This window comes from Passer domesticus, chromosome 6 (genome assembly GCF_036417665.1).
Source record: "Passer domesticus isolate bPasDom1 chromosome 6, bPasDom1.hap1, whole genome shotgun sequence".
Classification (NCBI taxonomy): domain Eukaryota; kingdom Metazoa; phylum Chordata; class Aves; order Passeriformes; family Passeridae; genus Passer; species Passer domesticus.
In genome coordinates this window covers 35,175,697-35,195,025 of record NC_087479.1, presented here as the reverse complement: position 1 = coordinate 35,195,025, position 19,329 = coordinate 35,175,697, and the positions used below count along the sequence as shown (strand labels likewise).

Genomic DNA, 19,329 nt, shown 5'->3' with positions numbered 1-19,329 from the left:
TGTAACTTCAATGACTAAAATAATTTGTAAGAACTTTAGCTAAATCATATTGCTGCCTGGGGTACAGTGGCCAGAAAAGCTACACTGCATTCACTTCTTTGCTCAGAAATCTTGAAATTCTTTTGTGTCTGTGTGTATTTACTTTTTGTAAATGTAATTTTGTTACATTTTATTTTGTTACATTCAATATTATTAACATTGAGGATTTTTATCTTATCTCTCAAAAGAGTTATTTTGGAGGCTGTTAACAGGAAAATATTTCCAATTAGTGAAAAGATACATGCAATTAGACAAAAACCTAACTATTTGAAGAGGTACTTGTTTTAAAAATGTGAGTTGGATTGCTAAGGCAGATGAACAAATATGAGCATTTTTAGCTCAACGTTTTTCCTCTAAAAAAATGGATGTGCTCTGGAATCTTTGAATTTAAACAATTTTGAATAATTGGAAGCCAACAAATACTTGTGGTACTAAATATCTAGCTTACTTAATCCTTTTCTCAGTGAAAGGTGCGTGGGAAGACAATTTGTGTGCCAATCAAATAGCTGGTCCTTTTATCATGCAGCTCCTACGTTTTATAGAAAATGGAAAATCTTGTTTTGTTGACAGAGGTAGAAAGGTTATGTGCCAGGACGAGTTATCAGTTTAGGGTGGAAGAGAACATGATAACAAAAGAAGGGTTTGTAGTTTTCTTTTTGGAAAATACAGCATTTAAATGAAAAGAGATAAAGTACTGCTTTCCACTTGCACTCTGGTGGTATCATTAATCTTCTGACCCCAAACCCTCAGAAACCAAATTCGCCATGCAGTTACAAGCATAACCAAGTCTACAAAGTTATTTTAGTACATATAAAAAACAGAAATGAAAATAGCTCAGTTTCCTAACTCTTATGTAAGAAACACGTTATACAGACACAACAGCTCAGAAAAATGTCAGGTTCAACACTGAAAACTGATGCCTGGTGATCACAGTCAGATGAAAAGAATTTAAAATAGATTTCTTCATCAGCCTTCACTGTCAAATGTATCCTGTGTAGCTAAATACAGACTGTGCTTAGGCCCACTATAGTGAGTCGAATCTATTGATAGCCTTGCATTTTCCTCTTGAAACATCCTAAAACATGACTAAGTCAGAGCAGCTATGTACTTCTTCAGAAAACACTGCAGAATCCTACCCTGAGATCTACCTCTATTTCTGGAAAACACACTCAGTTAAGTACAGTGGGAACCTGTGAAAATTCCATTTCTCACGGTGACATTCACGTGCAGCAACACACAGCCCATCCAATAATCATTCTGAGACTTTTCAGTAAACTAATGGCGGAAAGCTGAGTGTCTTCTTGACAGCACTTTACAAATAACTTTCTCTGGTTAACTGCGTGACTAAAGTAAGTAATTCACGTGCTGTGAAATAAATAGGGTAAGGGAAGGAATTTAAAAACAATTGAACAGTTGGCACAATAAAAGCTGTACCTGGTGTAGCTGTGTATCTAAATGTCCAGTACTATTTACCCACTTCTGTATCATTTTCCTAACCATATTTTGTTCCTGTAATCCCACAATAAGGAACTGACACCTGAAGTTCTCTCTGGTGAATAACCAGGCATACATTATTTGTTCATTGGTCCAACTGATCTAGGTGACACTTGGAAGAAATGACAGAAACTTGCAGCCAGTGAGGCAAATTTCTGTGCTCCCTCTACAAGGCAAATGCATGACCAGTCATGCCATCTTACACCCACTGAAGTGAGGGGGAAAAAAAAAAATTCCTGTCCTTTTTCACATTTTCAGTCATGTGACTAGACTCTTCTCATCTGAGCAAAATAAAGACGGAACTACCAACTGTAACAGACATTTTCCCCCCAAGATGATTCACAAAGGATTCCTCTGGAAGTCAAAAAATGGGAATCCACTTACCGTGTAGCGATTTCATTCCCAAAGTATAGGATGGTCTCCGTAACGGCAGCGACTTTGGGAGAGAAGGGTAGGTGCTGGTGAAGAGAACATCGTTTGGCATGGCTTGGTCCAAGAGCGAGGCCCGCGAGGTGAAGAAGTGGTCCCTTTGACCACTGTAAATACTCTCATCTGACAAAGTCCTTTGCAAGGCACGCCTTGTGGTAGGAGTGCTGGGAAAGGGAGACTGACAGGACAGAGTGTGTGACTATACATTCATAAACACAAATAAAAAGAAATGAGAAAAAAATAATCAATAAAGAAACTTTTGAAATTATTTTAACAACTTTTTTTAAGAAAGAAACCAACTGTTTACATAGCATTTTTTCAGAGTGGATAGGAAAAGGAACTGAAGGAATTGGCTTTTAAGGAGGTTATAAGTAGGTAACATATACAGATTTTTTTAGCCTCTCACATTCTTACTTTTAGACACCTGTCAAACTTCTCTTGAAGTGGAAATCTCAGGCAGCCCTTGCTAAGTCTAGAGCTGATATGTAGCAGGGAAATGGAAAGAGAAAGAGCCCGAATGCTGCACAAGCCAGAGCTGCCCCATTGCACAGGACTGGCTGCCTTCCTGCAGGCACAGCACCAGCAAATGCCAGCTAATCAGAAGTCTCCTGTTACTGAACAATGAGGAACACCCACCACTGCTGTGGGTCTTCAGAAGTATTTGAATCAAAATCACTCCCATCAATAAGAGAGCTGTGTCTTACCCCCACCACCAGCCCAACTTCCTCCATGCTCCACACAGGAGAAAGCAATGCTGGGGTAATCAGGAGTTTTGCACTCTCAGGCCAGTGCTGGAGAACTGCTATCATGAACATTCCAACCAGCAGAGACACTGATTTTCATGAAACCCATAGCAACATAGCTGTCTCTAAGGCATAACATCTCTTTACAGTTTAAAATTTGGTCAAAAATTGTTATGCTGTAAGAGTTTTTCTGTAAGATGAAATCCAAGTCATACAGTGGGCAGAACTAAGTTACTTTTAAAATGCCATTTTACTTTTAAGATGCAATTTATTGGTGTGACGAAATTTTTAACTTGCTGAAATTTATCAAAAGTGCAACCAGGAAATAAAGATCGGGGTAAGAACTGATTCACTAACCCCACAGCAGAAAAACAGCAAACTTGGGAAGATACCTTAGAATGAGAACAATTCTCTTGCTCAAAACAACCAACAGGAGGTATTTGCATCACCCATGTTCCAGTTCCCCTCAGAACTAGCACAAACCTAAGAAAATGTTATCTTGCCAATACCCAAGTTTTTTCATCTCTGGCCTCAAAAGCAGCATTTTAAACAATCTGTGCATGGAAGTCACACTTACAAGCTTTAACAAGCCACTTCAGGTTTTTACCAGCAAAAAACCAAGTTACAGCTCTGTCTTCTGCATGGTTGCTGTGGAAACAATTTGGGCTCTGGATGACAAGTACTGGCTGTACATGAAGACTAGAAATCAAGACATTCTCTTCCGGATTATGGATTCTAAAAATTAATACATGCACTTATATGTCATTCAACGTATTTTGAAACACATCAGGAAATGTTTCTAACTATTCTGCAAAAAAATAGGCTCAAGTTTAGGGATCATTTTTGGTAACAGGATCAGTGAGGCATAAAAGTGTGCTTTTTGCAAGGAATTTCAGTACTGTCAGTAAGTCATTGTCTAGTGATGCAGTCAGAGAAGAACAGTTAAAATATGTAAGACAACACTACAGGATTTTCCATAACCCAGCAGTACTAAATGTTCTTTGCAATTTGGCATATTAGTCTTCTAAATTTGGGCACAAAGTTGTAATAACATTGCAGAGACTGTAATAATGAAACTTTTCACCAAATCGGCTCTCCAGTAATCAGTTCCAAAGAGATTATTTTCTGTCCACCATGAGAGTTCAGGAAATACCTCGCATTTTATTTTTCTGCTATGTGTTGAGAATAGAGAAGATCCTATCTCTCTCTTCAACATACCTTAAAATTCTTCTGGGATTCAGGTGTTGGGCTATCAAGATCTATCAATTTCTTCAGCTCTTCTTCAACAGTGGACTTGGAGGCTCGTTTTGGGGACGCCCGCAGGTCTCTTGCTGACGCGCGCAGCCGAGGGTGGGCCATTTCATTGCCATCACTCTGGTGACGTCTTAAATGAAACGGAACAGACACATTCAGGTCTCAAAGCCCTGGGGCAGGAGGTATGAATGAAACAAGAATTATAGCATCCTCAAGTTTTTAAAATCAAAGAACTAAGTAGAGGCACAGAGGATGGAAGAAGTCTCACTACTATAGCAGAAACTCACCTTAGTGGATACCTGTAGAAGCACTAAGCTTGTTTAAAAGCATCAACTAGCAATACAATAAAGTAATTGAAAGGTTAATGTGATACATTTTCCCAATAAGGGACTGAATCCATTGAAATAACATGCATTCTATACAAACATAAAAACACATGTCTTCAGTAAGCCCATAAGTAGCAAATCACCAAGTTTCTTTAATACTTCAACTGGCTTTTTATAATGTAGTTATCACAAAGTTTCACCATTTCCTTTTGACAGCCAGTTATTGGTATCATCTAGGGATACTGTGCCTGACTCAGTCAAGAAGGTTTGAATAAATTACTTTGAAATAGGCTTTCTGAACTACTTACTTTTTGAGTCATACTTAACAATATTTTCACTAGTAAGTTGTTTCTCATTTTCTCTTCCAAAAGAGATGTTTGCATATTGTAAAGCTCAGATATCTTGGCTTGCTTTAAGCTTTAAGCCAGTTAGACTGGATACTGGCAGCAATTTTAACAAGGCAATGTGGAATGCCAGAGTTAATGCACAACATGCACGGTACTACTACATGGATGAGAGGTTTAAGTAAAACTCAAGCTCTACAATAAGAGGATTTTTAATATTTGCTCAAATAGCATTTTGAGTCACCTTTAAGTAGTCCGGAAAAAAGATAAGCTTTAATAGGACTGAAATCCATAGAGCTTTCTAGAAATGATAAAACCCCCAACTTTTACAAGTTAACAGGGAATGAGATTAGCCAACTATCAAATACTTAAACTATATTCCATGAAGACTAGATTAGAGATTAAGTTCTACAGAAGTTGAAGCATTGTATTAAAGTCTTGAGCTCTTCTCTACAGAGAACTGTCACAGATCAAAATGCTTCTTTTACAATTAAAGCAAATGATCAAACAAAAGAAAAAAAGCCAGTCTTACTTTCTTGAATCCATAAAGCCCACTGAGTTTATTGTCCCTTCTGGCTTTTTCCATCCGATCAGATACTTGCTAGTAGCACCCTGGCGAGGGTAGAAAGTCCTAGGACCAGACGAGGAGGAAGAGGAAGAGGAGAAAGAAGGTGCAAGCTGGGGAGAAGTAGCAGAATGAAGCTCTTCTTTAGGTGAGCTTCTGGCACTGGTGAAAACAACAGGGCTGGCAGAGTGTCGTGAGCTCATGGTACTAGGAGAAGAACATAAAGACAAAAATTGCCTCAAATATGTGTATACAGGCCTTGTTAAATTGATTTTAGAGCAGAACTCTGGGCACAAGATGTTATTCTTATCAACAGGAGATAGAGTAGCAAAACCAGTTTGCTCTTCTTAAGAGACTTCCACCAATGTGTCATTAAAAACACCACACATAGTAATGGAAAAATTTTGCAAGCAACCTCTAAGTATACAATACAACCACCCTTCACAAAATGGGAAACTGTCATTAGGCAGTTTAAAAGTAAAAAATAAGATTTTAGTTGAATTAGCAAAAAAGAACCAAAGTCCAAATTGTTGCTGGAATTCCTGGCTTTAAAAGAAAACATATTTTGAACATAAGCAAGAAGAAACATCTCTTTAAGACTCCAAAACAAACTGAAGAAGAAACTAATACAGCTCTCAAAATAGGGCTTCCCTAATTTTACCTGAAAAGCATTTATTTAGCATTTGCAAGGGAAAAAAAAAAAAAAAAACAAACCAAATTGAGAAGTTTGAGTAGGTCTCTAACATATATCACCGTTTGTCAAGACAGAAAATGGAGCTGGGAAGACCAACTGCAGCTTGTTGGGAGAAGGCGAGGGGCTTCAGAAGGAAGATACTCTTTAGTTATGCTAATGCTCAAATGTGATGGAACTGCTTCCTATGAGGAGTGCTAGGCCTTAGACAATATTTACTGCAACAACTTTAAAAGGTCAGTCATCTGTAAGCACCATAACAGGAAATCACTGTGTACAGCTTTAATATTGAAACAGCATTACATATCTGGAGACCAGTTTTCTACCAGCTCTCTACACAACTTAGCCGCATTTGCATCCCTGAATCCAACACTGCAGTGAAGGAACTTGAAACAGATGGCCCCATGGTAAAGAACAGTTTCTGACTGAGGAATAAAAATTAGCTGGAAGGCTAAATAAAGTCACAGAATAGTCTCTTCTTCCTTTGCACAGCAGAAAATTCTTCCTCAATCTTTTAATAATACAATGCATTTTCACATCTAACCCTCTTAGTGAAACAGAAAAAAAAAGAACTTAAGGTGAAATTTATGTTGCCACCTGGGAAAATAATACCACCTACATTTAATCTTAAGCAGTCAGTTATCTAATTTATGCCACTTGTCTGGCTCCTGTTGTAGTAGTCAATGAAGAAATATCCCAAGGAGTTAGTTCTACTTGTCTCAAATTAGGTATCTCAGATATGCAGGGAGAATTAATGCTTTGGAGTTTCTTCTCTCTCTTCATTGACAACAGATGGACTCAAAAGAATCACCCTGAAATCTGTTTCATTTTCACGTGGCTCAAGTTAAGCACCACAATTCCTAGCACTGAAGTGCTGTGGGCTTGATGAACAGCCTGGGTGGACTGTAGCCTCCTACTGCAGCCCAGGGGCATCACACCAGGGGCAAGATGCACCTCTCCATTTGCATACAAATTAAATTACAATAATACAGATTTTGTATTAAAGACTTTTATTTCTTCCTTCCCTTCATCTCTACATTTGAAAGGCCTATAAAAAAGACAGCAGACTGAGAAAACACAGGAAGATATTTTCCTGTCCATCAATCCCATATATTTGGTGCTACACAGCACCACCTTCATATTTGTAACAGACAAAAGGCAAGCATAATTTACAGCAAGAAAGCAGAGAAAATTAAGGGTTGGGGAATAGGCAGTACATTTTTCTTCATTCCCCTTTTGTCTCTTCCAATACTGAAAAAAAAATCTCCTACCCATGCTGAGTAAACCAACCCATCTGTAAGGTATCACTACCACAGTATAAACCACCAGTTTCACCCCCTCCTAAATACACTCAAGGAGCAGAAAAATCTGCTTCAGTGTAAGGAGAAAGGAATCTCTGTCCGCACTTCAGAATTCTTCAACCCATCAGGTATTTCTCGAGGAAGTGCTGGTTGTGACAAATAGTTTGTTAATAAAAACCAGTACAAATAAATATCCAGCTCCAGATAGGCTACTGGTGTTGATCCTTAATGTTACTGGGGAAAGAAGGCAACAATTATGTTAATTATGCTTGACATAAAATTTATATAAAATGCATATGTATAACATTTATTATATAACATACTATAAATACACATTGTGCATTTTAGTATTAGTATTTGAATATTTATTATAATATGCATAATATAATAGGCGCCAAGAGCAGCCTGGTAAATGCTAGTAAAATTAGCATACAATTTAAAATACAGTTTTCTTTAAGGTGCATTGCATATTTTGAGGTGTGGTTTTTACAATATAGTATTTTTGAGAGGATATTCTGCTTCAAGACTGTGCACAGAACTCTGAATATGACTGAAGCTTTTCACCCTACCAGTAAACGCAGGCCAACAGGACACTGACAGGCAAAGAGACACAATTGTTAAATGAGGGCATATCTGGGAGAGCAAAAGGCTTTGGATATACTCAACAGGAACTAAATCAGAGCTCAATCACTATGGTAGTGATGGAAAGTTATTAGAATATTTGACACCAGGAAGCACGCTGTTCATCATACTGCAACAGATACCTAAACCAGCTGAGTTTTACCTGGAAGAGAATCAGTCCTCTTTCGAAGGACTCAGAGACGGTCACTAATGGTCCCCTATCTCCCACCTCAATTATTGAGACACCAAGGACTGAATTATAAAAACATTCAAATACTACATGACTCTCTGCAAGAATTTCAGATGAGCCATTTATAAAAGCACTCCACAATAAATAATATTTCAAGTACCTTAAAATAATCAGAATTAATGAAAAATGTATTTGATTACAAATAGTCAAGATTATCCTTTTAATTTTTGGTAAGACCACTGTAAGAAGCTGTATAGCTTGGGTAGAAATGAAAGTTTGATTTAATTTTTTTTTGTAAGGAATTCATGCCATCAGCACATACTGCTTCATTTAATGACATTCAGCTATAATGATTCCGTATAATTACTGGCCTACATAATGCAGTTCTCCTGGGATGCTATGAGAAATCTGCACCATCATCAGGAAGGACTTTGGGAATGGGGGTGGAAAAGAAAAATAAAACCCAGCCAGAAGCTCTGCTATAAAAGTTAATCACTATAATTTACATTTTGCCACCAGTTCTCAGGTACAAGTTCTTTTATGCACCATTAAATGATCTGAGCAGTAATTATCACTCTTGTCTTCTACAGACACAAACACTCTAATTTGTAGTTATTTTCTTTTCTTTTGTCACAGAGATCTTTTTAGGGCCATATTCCTTTTCTTCTTGCTCAGAAACCTAATTTTAAAGACATTCCAGACATTATGGCATCCACAGGCAAAAGATAAAAAAGTGAGAAGCAACAAAGGATAGCAATTTAGAAGTTGATAGAGAAACACACCAATTAAGCTGTTCATTTCTCATGAAAAGTAGCCTGTTCAGAATCTTTCTTTCGTCTTCCCTCCTTCACCTCCTTGAAGCAGGCATCTTCATAATAATCTCCACAATCTGTGCTTGTCTTTTGGAAGTGCCACTTTAACCAGCTTCCAGCTCCAAGCTTTTGTGCCTCCACAGAAGAAGCAATGAGAAAAGAGTTGGGAGCAAATAGCTGGATGACCTTGGGTTCCACTGCTGTTCGGTGTGCAACCACCAACCGAGGATGCCACACGAAACCAAGTCAAAGCTTTTTATCCTAGACTGTGCCTTTGTGAGGCATCAAACACATGCTCTAGTCTTCAAAAATAATAAGTAATAAAAAAGGAACGTGAGTCAATCTGTTTATAATCTGCCACAACAAACAATGTATGTGCAAGTATTTCTGCATTTCTCAAGTATCATGTTGTACAAACTGCTACTACGCCTTTTTGCAAAGAGCTGCATTATTAACATCTCTGGTTTAAATGAAACTTGGCCAAAAGAAACCTCAACTCTTTTCTCCAGAATAAAGCCCAGGAAACCTTTATCTGGAATTTCAGTGACAGCCCCAAAATGACAAGGAGAATAATTTCAATACGATCAGAGAAACATTATGTTAATTAATCCACACCAACTAGAGAAAACTCCGTGTTTGGAGACACGATGTTAAAATGTAATAAATAATGAGACAACAACCTAGACACGGGTTTGCAGTCATGTTGCAAAGTATATTCATGGGAGAAGAGAACTGTCATGGTGTGCCTGCCCTGCAAAGTGTTTCTTTCTATAAAATTTTCTCAAGCTTTTCTAGGGAACTAACCCTATTTGGTGCTGGAAGAAGAAAACCAGAACCTCAGATATACAAAGACACCGTTCCATTAGGCTTTTACAATAAAGCTTTGAAGACTTACATAAATTTTCCAGAGTTCTTTTAGTGGCTTCAGAAAAAATCCTTCCCAATGACAATGCTACTAACTTTATTGCAATCAGCATTTTGTATAATAATCTCAACACTTGATGTCACTTCCAGTTACATTAAGACAAGTACTGCAGGACATGTGGGAAATTCTACTGAATGTTTAAAAATGCACATAAAACATGCTTATCTTAAAATAAAAAGTGTAACACTGCAGACAAACATCATACAGACTTTTTAACTTCAAGAAAGGGAAACATGCCAGAAATCTAGGTAAGTCCCTCTGCAGAGTGCCTTCTCCAGACTTGCTCAAGTCCTTCATGCATATGCAGCTACTGGAAACACACCAGTCCCAGACACCTGGGTGGGATTTCTATCAACTGAGCGTGAGCTTTGGTGCCAAAAATGGCCAAAGAAGAGAGGGAATAAACCAGAGTGGGAACACCATTAATGGATTACTAAGTCAGAATTACCATGACAAACACATGGAGACCATTACAGTCTCTATGACAACCCCTTATTTGCAGCTACTGTATGAGGAGTTAATGAACTGTTCTCAAACATCTAGTCTTGCACAGTGGTTTTGTTCAAGACAATTACCAGAAATTGGTTTGAACTTCCAGTCTGCAGGTATTTTTGCTACACACTCAAAACAGACGTGCTTTAAGAATAAAAATGCAACAGTCAAGCTCCACAAGGCAAACAAATTACGATGATCCCACATCCTCCCTTGAAAGACCTATGTTTTTGTTCTTGTTGCTAGTACGACAGAGTAGGAATATTTTTTTAAAAGCACACTGAATACTTCTTGGAAAATGGGTTAGGAAAATGGTCTAAAATATTTTCTGCTTTTAGCAGCACCAACTAACTTGTAAAGTGGGTATCTTCCATTTGAGGTGTTTAAGCACATTACACACATACTTGATATTGCTGATTTTACAAGTGGCAAAACTGAGGGAGAGAGGGAAGGTGACTCTGACCTGTCATATCCACAAGCTTGCAGCAGAATGAGATTAAGATCTACATGGTAGCACTCCCAAGCAAATTGCACTCATTATTGATCATACCACTTGCGAGCAGATGTCCAAACACAAAGATGGGGGAAAGAAATGCAAAACATCTGAAATGAGTACTTGCAAGAGTAAGAATAAACCCAGTACTAAACTGTTCATTAATAACATGGGGAGATCTCCTTCCTGATCTACACACGAACTGCAGTTGTTACAAGGTATTTCCCATGAACACATCAGACACGTCTGTCTTACGCATAGTTCAGTAGCAGCAGTTTAGCAGAGAGTATGCTCTTAAAGACTTTTAGTACTATAAAGAGTAGTAGATGTGAAGACTAAACGGGGTCTTAATTTTCAAGCATTCTGCACAGTGAAATCTTTCAAAACACTGATTAACGTAAGCAGAACTTAGTGAGAACTTCTCACTTTTGAAAGGTTAGAGAGTGAGAATGGGAAAATATTGGGGGGGGGGGGGGGGGGGGGGCAATCATACAAGAGGTGAAAATTACCTTGTATGTGAGACAGCATCACTTAAACTGTAAGCACTGTTCTCCCTTGTGAGAGGGTTGGAGGCTGGCTGACTCTTGCTGTGAATATCCAGGCTGAGTGAAGATTCAGCTTTCCGGTCCATGTGGCTGTCCTTTTCTAATGTCCTGTCTGCAATGGAGACCACTTCGCTGGAGCTGTGCCACAGCGGGGCCACCTTCTCCTTGGTGAGCCCCGTGCGGGGCGACGTGGCAGCGCCCAGGGAGGCGGTGCTGCCGTGGCTGGGGCCGTAGGACGTGGTGTCGATGCCGCTGTCCGCGGACGTCCCCTGAAGGTAGTTGTAGCTGTTCAGCTCCGACTCCGTGCGCTCCCCGCTGTCATACCACTTCTCATCGCTGTGAGCACTGGAGGCATTGCTGGAGAGTGTATTGCTGCTGGAATGGCTGGAGTAGTGGCTATCAGACTACAGAAGAAATGACAAAATTATGACAATGAAGAGGAAATAAAGGGTTACAAATGCCACCACTGTACAGTAGGAGCTCTCCTACCTGGAGGTATTGGATAGATACACTCAGGAGACTAATAAACTCTAAAAATTGGATTCCAATAAAATCCGCATCCTCTGTGCTGGGTGCAGATAAAAAACCTTTTCTTATGGATTTGGAAAGCAGGGAAAGCCTGAGTCCATTATATTTTGTCCCAAAAGACCCTGCAGCGATTCCTTTCAAGCATAGTTCTGCTCAGCCCAGTCCAATGAAATTGGCTGAACTATGCAGACTTTGACTTGGTTTGTAACTACAATAATTAAAAATATTCTAATCTTAAGACTGCAATGTTTTAGATCATGAAACATAACCAATCCACAGAAAGTGAATGCTATTTTAGTAATCCCATTGCCTATCAAAAAGTCAAAGAAGAGCATAGCCACTTCTTTTCCTCCTCTTTCCTCCTCAGCAGGAATGTCCTTTGCAAATGACCAGTGAACCATCATTTAACTAATGTGAAATTGTTTTCCAAAAAGCAGAGCAGCTGCGTGAAAAGAAGCTTTAATGTAATGCTTCTAAATTATTCCATCAGGTCATGTCAGTGCCTGGCTGGTTTGTGTGTCCTGTCCTTGGTTACAGACCACTATTATAAAGAAACTGAATGTCCTTAATTTCAGTCATGGAATATCCCATTTCAAGAATAATTTTTTTGTCATACACTTACTGCTCAGTAGCTCACCTACCTTTGGGGTATTTATATCCATTTGAATTCTACTGAACTTATCTATGTTCTGATCATCTACAGAATCAGAAATTAGTAGCAGGCAACAGACCTGCTGGAGTTCTACACAGCCTGGGAAAACGGGAATTGATGGAAAGGAGACATAAAAGTTTTCTATTTGTCTACCCATTTTTCTGAACAGACATAGAGACCCTAGACAAATATAAAAAATAGATACTGCTTCTGTTTTCAGAAGGAAATGGGGAACAGATGCATACTGAAAACAAGGAATCATCAGCATCCATGTCTTTATTTAATATAAAAAAAGAAAATGGGGGAATATGAAGTTGATCTGGACTCCTAGTTATCTCCAATTAAAGTTACTTTTCTTCATTAAGAACTTCATCACTTGCCCATCCATCTGTCCAAATAATAAAGATTGACTTTAACAATGACTAAACCAGAAGAATGCAAGCATTAATAATTCCAGTATTGCACTTGGCACTCAAGCTAATGAGTTATGTACTACATCACTATGCAGTCAAATACATCTCATGAAAAACAGGTCAATCTAAATTTAAAAACTAGTCTGTGCTTCTAAGAATACAAAGACAGGTATGTTACTCTTTGGGTTTCTTTGGTGTTTTCTTCTTTAAATAATAAATGTGTTATTATGAATTAATAATCTAAAAGCAACACCGCCAATTTCATTGAAAGAATAATGGTGGCAAGCAGGAGCAAATTAAAGACTTGGAACCAATTAAAGGCTTTCACACATCTAAATAAATGCAAGTAATACTTTCAGTAACATCATGCAAGACAACTGCATTTTAGCTTGCTGTACAAATAAAAAGTAATACAGCTTACTGAGTAATTTAAAGCTTAAAGTGTACTTCTTTTATTACAGTGACTTCAATAATTTCAAATACATTTTAAATTCATGAACTTCACTGTATTTATCTATCTCTCTTTATACAAATTGGGAAGTGACAGTCTCCACAAAGGTATGAGTAGTTAATTCTGCAGAGACAGACAGAATTTACTATTTAGAACTTCAAGACAAATAAAACAAGTAAGTTTTTTTCAGCAGGATTCCAGGAGACAGTGTACAAGCTATGCTATGAAAAAGGAGAAAATACAAAACCAAAATCACCATTCTGTCTCAAAGCAGCAGCTTTCTGGCCATTGCATTAGAAGATACACTAGTTAAACTAAGTCTTACATGTGAAGTCTAGGAATAGCTCTGCAAATTTCTACTAATCCTTTACTTCTCACAAGCTAACAGACAAGAGGTTGCTGTTCACCTGGCAGCAAATCTTTATTAACTAGTAAATATCTCAGTACACTGTGCTGTAGGATATAGGCACCAACAGGCCTGCTCTGCTGCATCCTCCATGTTCTAGCGGGAAACAGGATTTAAAATTTTTTTTTTAATTGACACTCTAAATATAATTTTGAACAACACTTTGGTATCAAGAGCTTGTGGAGCAAAAGCAAAACAATAAAGAATTCCTTTTTTTGGATAACTTACATGACCCTGCTTGTTTGGAGACAAGTGTACCACGGGATCCTGTCTCATCAGTCTTCCACTGGGGCTCTCTCGGAAGGATGGCAATACTTTTGAGACTGCTGGGAGATGGCACGTTGGCTCTGCAACACAGCACACACCCGTGGACTGAGAGAGCAGTGCTACAAGCTAAGAAAACATCTAACCTTGTTTTACACTGCACTTCTTCCAACACTGCCTTAGCCAAAACCAGGTACAGATTGTGAAAGAACACAGGAGAGGAAGTAAGGGCCCATTCCTGCCTGGTGTAAATCATTAAGGCTTCAGGAAAAACCAGCTGCCACCATTCTGACTTTTGTCAGAACAACCTGAACAGTATCATGTCCCCACTGTCCAACAGCACTGTATCAGAGCATTTGAACAGCAGACTGTTCACTCTACAGGGTATTGACATTGGATCTCTAAATGCTTGATACCTGCTGACAAGGGATTTAAAAGACTCACTCACATTTCCTTAATTGGCATTCTGTGCAAGGCAGGACAATAGTAAGTCTACAGTGATCACTTAAATGAATCCATTTCCCTCAGTACAACTACTACATATATTTCTCACCAAAGCTGAGTTAAATAAACATTTTCTAATTTAAGAGAGTGCAAAAGAAAAAAAAAAACCTCTTGACATAATACTATCTTAAACACTGCTGGCTGTGAATGTGTAAACTGCATAGATGTACAAAAGGAATACTTACTAAACTAAACCTGACAAAAGTGAATGGAAGTCAAATCACTCATCTTACATGAACACTCAGAGGAATGCACTTTTCCAATAAAACTTATTTTCCCTGGAGATAACTGTGAAGGTCTAGAGGGTGTTCAGGCACACCCTGTTAGGTAGGTAATCGCCTTCTCAGAGTCCAAGGTCAGTATGTTAAAAGAATCTCTCTCAGTTATGAGTTTTTACATATACTTCTACATATATTCTGCACTTCTAAAAATGTTCCTTTTAAGTAGACTGTGTGCTGACAAATATCAAATACTTAACAATATCCATTGTAAACAGCAGTGTTTTCTCCACCACAGCTGCAGTTTGTTCATCTTGATCTGCAGCATCATGAACTTTTTAAAAAACAAATAAAAGCTGTGACTTTTTTTTATGAAGAATAATCATAATACCAGTAGTAATATCATCTAACTTGATTTCCCCTGGCAAGTGGTAGCTAGCAGTGCTGGTGAACACAGAACAAAGGTGTTCTGTAGCAAAGGATAGGCCAGGAAGGTGTCAGTGTGTGGATTCACTACACCTAAAGCCTTATTTACCCTGAGACAGATTATCCCAAGTGGAAATGTACTTATTTGTCAAAAACTAAACTTTCACCTACATTCACCAGACTGACAATAAAGTCTCCGATCAGAGATGCAGCTTCCAATTCTATGAATGCAGGACAATACACAAGAGATAAAACACAGGCATTTCATGTCACTGTGCATTTCTCATCCTTTTCCAAATGCTGGAGTCATCTCTCCTACCCTGCAATTTTTCCTGTTCTTTATGGCTTTATTTATTTTGCTAATATCTTGACACCTGACACTGTAGAACAGAACTTGTTGGCAGCTCCACTCAGTGCCAGCACCAACACTCAGCTGTTGGTCTGCAAAAGTAATGCTGAGCAAAAGATCATTTTTACATGTGTCATTACCATCACACAGCTTCAAAACATATGTGATTAAAATTGTTCTGTCAAAATGAGAACTGCAGATTAGTATAATCACAGTTTTTTACTGAGAAGTATGGGGGGAGTTGTGAGGGAGGGACTGACAGATGGCTTTGATAACAAGGCACAGCTCACTGAGGTTGTGAAGGTGTGTGAACCAAGAACATCTTCAGAACCAGAGGCTGGCAGCATATGCCTTAAATTCCTCATGTCACTGAAGTGTATTCTCCCTTGAACATTAGACCATTTGTACAGTGATGCAGTAAAGTCATGCAATAACAAAGTAGGGAATTGTCTAATCTAGGGTAAAAAAAATTAGAGAAACACAATCTAGCAACCTTGGACAGGGTCATCATGCTGGAAAACTGCTGTTTGTAGATAGGACATTTTCACTGGTGTCAGTCTTACTGGTAATCCTTTCAAGTCAAGCCATAGCTGTAGCAAAAGGTCTATGTGCAAGAGCTTCAAGCGAAGGCCTAACAATATAAATTATCAGTTCCTAGCTGTTTTATGTAGTTAACGTGTTCCCTCAGCTGACAGCTTAATTGCCACGTGCAATGAAAATGTATACATTTGTGGAAGGTGATTACCTGCTTATAGATTTACTTTGCTATTTAAACTTTAATTGCATTTTTTCCATTTTATACATGGTGTTTTTATAGCTTCAATGATCAAACAATCAATTTGCATTTATATAGCACCATATGAAAAGGAAGCATCACAAGCACTTCAGCCAACTAAGGAAACATTGAACTAAGCCAAGGCACTCAGGAGAGCAGGTAAGGTCAAACAAGTCCTCAGCAGCAAGACAAATTAATAAGTGTGTCTGCCCAGCTGCTTCTAAAAGGACAGAATGTTTCAGAGTAAGAGCATTAAGGCAGATTTAATCCCACAATCAAATAAGGAAATGAAATCAGTTCTTCCTCAGGTGATACTCCCAGGTCTCAAGGAAGCAGACTGCACATGCTTCAGTGCATGCTCCAGACCTAATTATTCATCCCAATGAGCAAGGCTAACTTTGAAAGCTGCTGAAAACACTGTGCTTAAGAGGGCTCTGTGCCAGGAGAGGCACGGCCAAAGCCACCCTGAGGCCCGAGCAGAGCCCGTACGTACCCAGCTGGTCAGCGATGCTGTCCTCGCTCCTCTGCCAGCTGGGCGTGGACTTGCCGCTGCCGCCCGTGTCCGACTGCGTGTTCTGCCTGTCAATGGAAGCGGGGGATCTGCGGCTAATTCCAAACCTGTTCTCCCCAAACACAAAGCAGATAAGCATTTTAAATGTGCATAAACCTCACACAAGTGGAAAAAGGGAAAAAAGGGATTTTTACGAAGCCAGTGTCAAATAACAGGGCAAACCAACGCATAGCAAAATGCTTGAGGATTTATAATGCTTTGTCATTTCATTTCTGTGGTAGCTCCCCAGTCCCTTTTACCAGCCTTAATGCATACAATTACAATACACATTAATTTATTGAGCATCCTTGGGCAAGAACAACTGGTTACAATGCTACAATTGAAAAAAAAAAAACAGATCAAAACATCAAGAAAGAAAATTATGAGTTTTTATTTACACAGATGTTTACATGAAAAGGTGACCAGACTGTTACATGGTAATAGAAAACTCAACACAGTGAGTAAAATGTATAAGTTTGGATAAAAACTACATAAGAGAATGAGGTGTGTTTATTGGGGGAAGATCAGATCCTTTCAACTACCTCAAAGCATTACCTCAACTAGTCAAAGAAAGCATCAGAAAGTTTGTTGGGACAATCCCATGTATCTCAGCCACTTCCCTAGGTTCCAACAAGAGAGTGATGCAGACATATATGCCAACAACATGGATTTGTTTGGGACAATATTAACACTGCCAAATATTTTAAATAAGCCTCTATAAAGTTGACTGTTGAACATGGATTCCCAAACCCTGGGGTTATATAAATCCTGTAAATTCTTACGTTATTTGATCATAAAATTATTTGAGCGGATTAGTGCAAACTAAATATAGCTGTGAGAAAGTAGTGAGACATACACCTATTGCTGTAAAAGAAAGTATACAGAGCAAAATGAAAACTCTGATCAATGGACTTTGTAAATCCTATCAAAATAGGCAGATGGATTTCAGAAAGATCAATAAAGACACAGTAAACTCAAGGAGATCAAGGTAATGACAAGAGACACAAGAGACTGTCCATGTGCCATAGTGAGCCTACATACCTCATATGCCTAAAAGCCTGTAAGACTTGAAATCTACAGTTCTGTGTTACATATAAATCACTTAAAAGTCTGCAAGAATTATAGCTGGGTTCAGAAATAGCAGATCAATCATTAAGAATTCATCAAGAATAATGCATTTCTGAGATTTTTATTTTAATCAGATATGACCTGAAGGAAAAAGAAAATCCTTCAACTACATGCAAAGAATAGCACACAAAAGAATTACAAGTTGATATAGCATCTCTATATCAATGAGTTTCTCTGTCTGTAATGTCTAATAAAATGAGAGAAAATAAAATAGCCCAGCTGTGCTGTCTACTCACTCCATGAGCTACAGACTGCCCCACACAACCTCCAACATAATACACCTTCCCAGCTGTCAGAACAAGCTCAATGTCATTATCCTACTTGAAGTTCACACACTTGATTAACTCAAATGAACCCACCACAGCAACATTATATGGCTCAGAAGAAGAAAATCCCACTCCCATGCTCAAAGACAGGCAGCTGGAACACGTTTGTAATGGGCAGTACATATTGAAATTTCAGCCTTCTAAAAATTCACCCAAATGTGATCATACCTCCCTTTTGTTCACTCCCTGATACAGTCAGCATACATTTTGATGAATTTTAAAAAGTAAGGAAAACCTGTATATATCTGCCTTCTGAATATAAACAATTTACATTGAAATTATGCAAAAAGTAACATTTTTCCTTTTCTATTCACACAGACTAAGTAGGATTTCTCTTAAACATGACTTCAATGCCAATTCAAGATATGTATAAAAAGTCTAAATACAGCATTTCAAAGGTGATTGATTTCTTAAACACTGATCTGTGGTCTAACTTTTAAAGTTTGTAAACAAACTCTCATGGGAAGAATATATTTTAATGATAAAATAACTACAAGCTGGTATCTAAAAGAAAAAGCTAAACCCCAAACAAATCTTGGTACAATGAAGTTGCACTGCATCAATATTCTGCTTTCTCTTGTGATGTCCTCTTACCTAACCTCCACTGTGTTAATATGTATGTAGGCTGTCTATGCATTATTAAATTTTACTTTCTACAATAACTTATTGTCAATGCAATAGCAAACACACAAACACAGTGTAACTGTACAGAACACACATATACACATCAAGATCAATCTGGATATTCCTGAAGGCAGTGAAGTTTTTGCCTAAACCCAGTTTAGGATATGGATCAATAATCTAGAGGCAGCAATTACTGCTTGTATCTGATGGAGGCTGGACTCACCTATTCTTCTGGTCAGTTAAATTTCACAAACCTTCCAATTGTCTCACTGTGTAATGGCCCTTACTCCAGCCCATCACTCTTTCTAACATCTTAAAAACTCAATGTTACGATTTCTCTCCCCTAATTTAACAACACATCCTGGGTAATGCTGACCAGCCCTACCTGGGATACCAAACATAGCTGCAGAGCTGCCCTGAACTTGCTCTTTCAGACCAATCTCAACAGAAG

The 19,329-nt window shown here is 38.3% G+C and overlaps 1 protein-coding gene across 13 annotated transcripts in view; it reads right to left on the bottom strand.

The window, feature by feature from the left end:
* Positions 1 to 19,329, bottom strand: part of SIPA1L1 (signal induced proliferation associated 1 like 1) — a 199,885-nt gene that overhangs the window by 6,748 nt on the left and 173,808 nt on the right. For 12 of the 13 annotated variants that reach the window (XM_064424423.1, XM_064424430.1, XM_064424422.1 and 9 more), the window contains 6 exons: positions 16,744 to 16,868; positions 13,943 to 14,061; positions 11,229 to 11,668; positions 5,162 to 5,401; positions 3,924 to 4,089; positions 1,918 to 2,161 (listed from right to left, as the gene is read on the bottom strand). In XM_064424423.1, coding sequence (XP_064280493.1) covers positions 1,918 to 2,161; positions 3,924 to 4,089; positions 5,162 to 5,401; positions 11,229 to 11,668; positions 13,943 to 14,061; positions 16,744 to 16,868 — 1,334 coding nt within the window. The remainder of the gene's footprint in view (positions 1 to 1,917; positions 2,162 to 3,923; positions 4,090 to 5,161; positions 5,402 to 11,228; positions 11,669 to 13,942; positions 14,062 to 16,743; positions 16,869 to 19,329) is intronic. The other variant, XM_064424433.1, reaches the window with a different exon arrangement.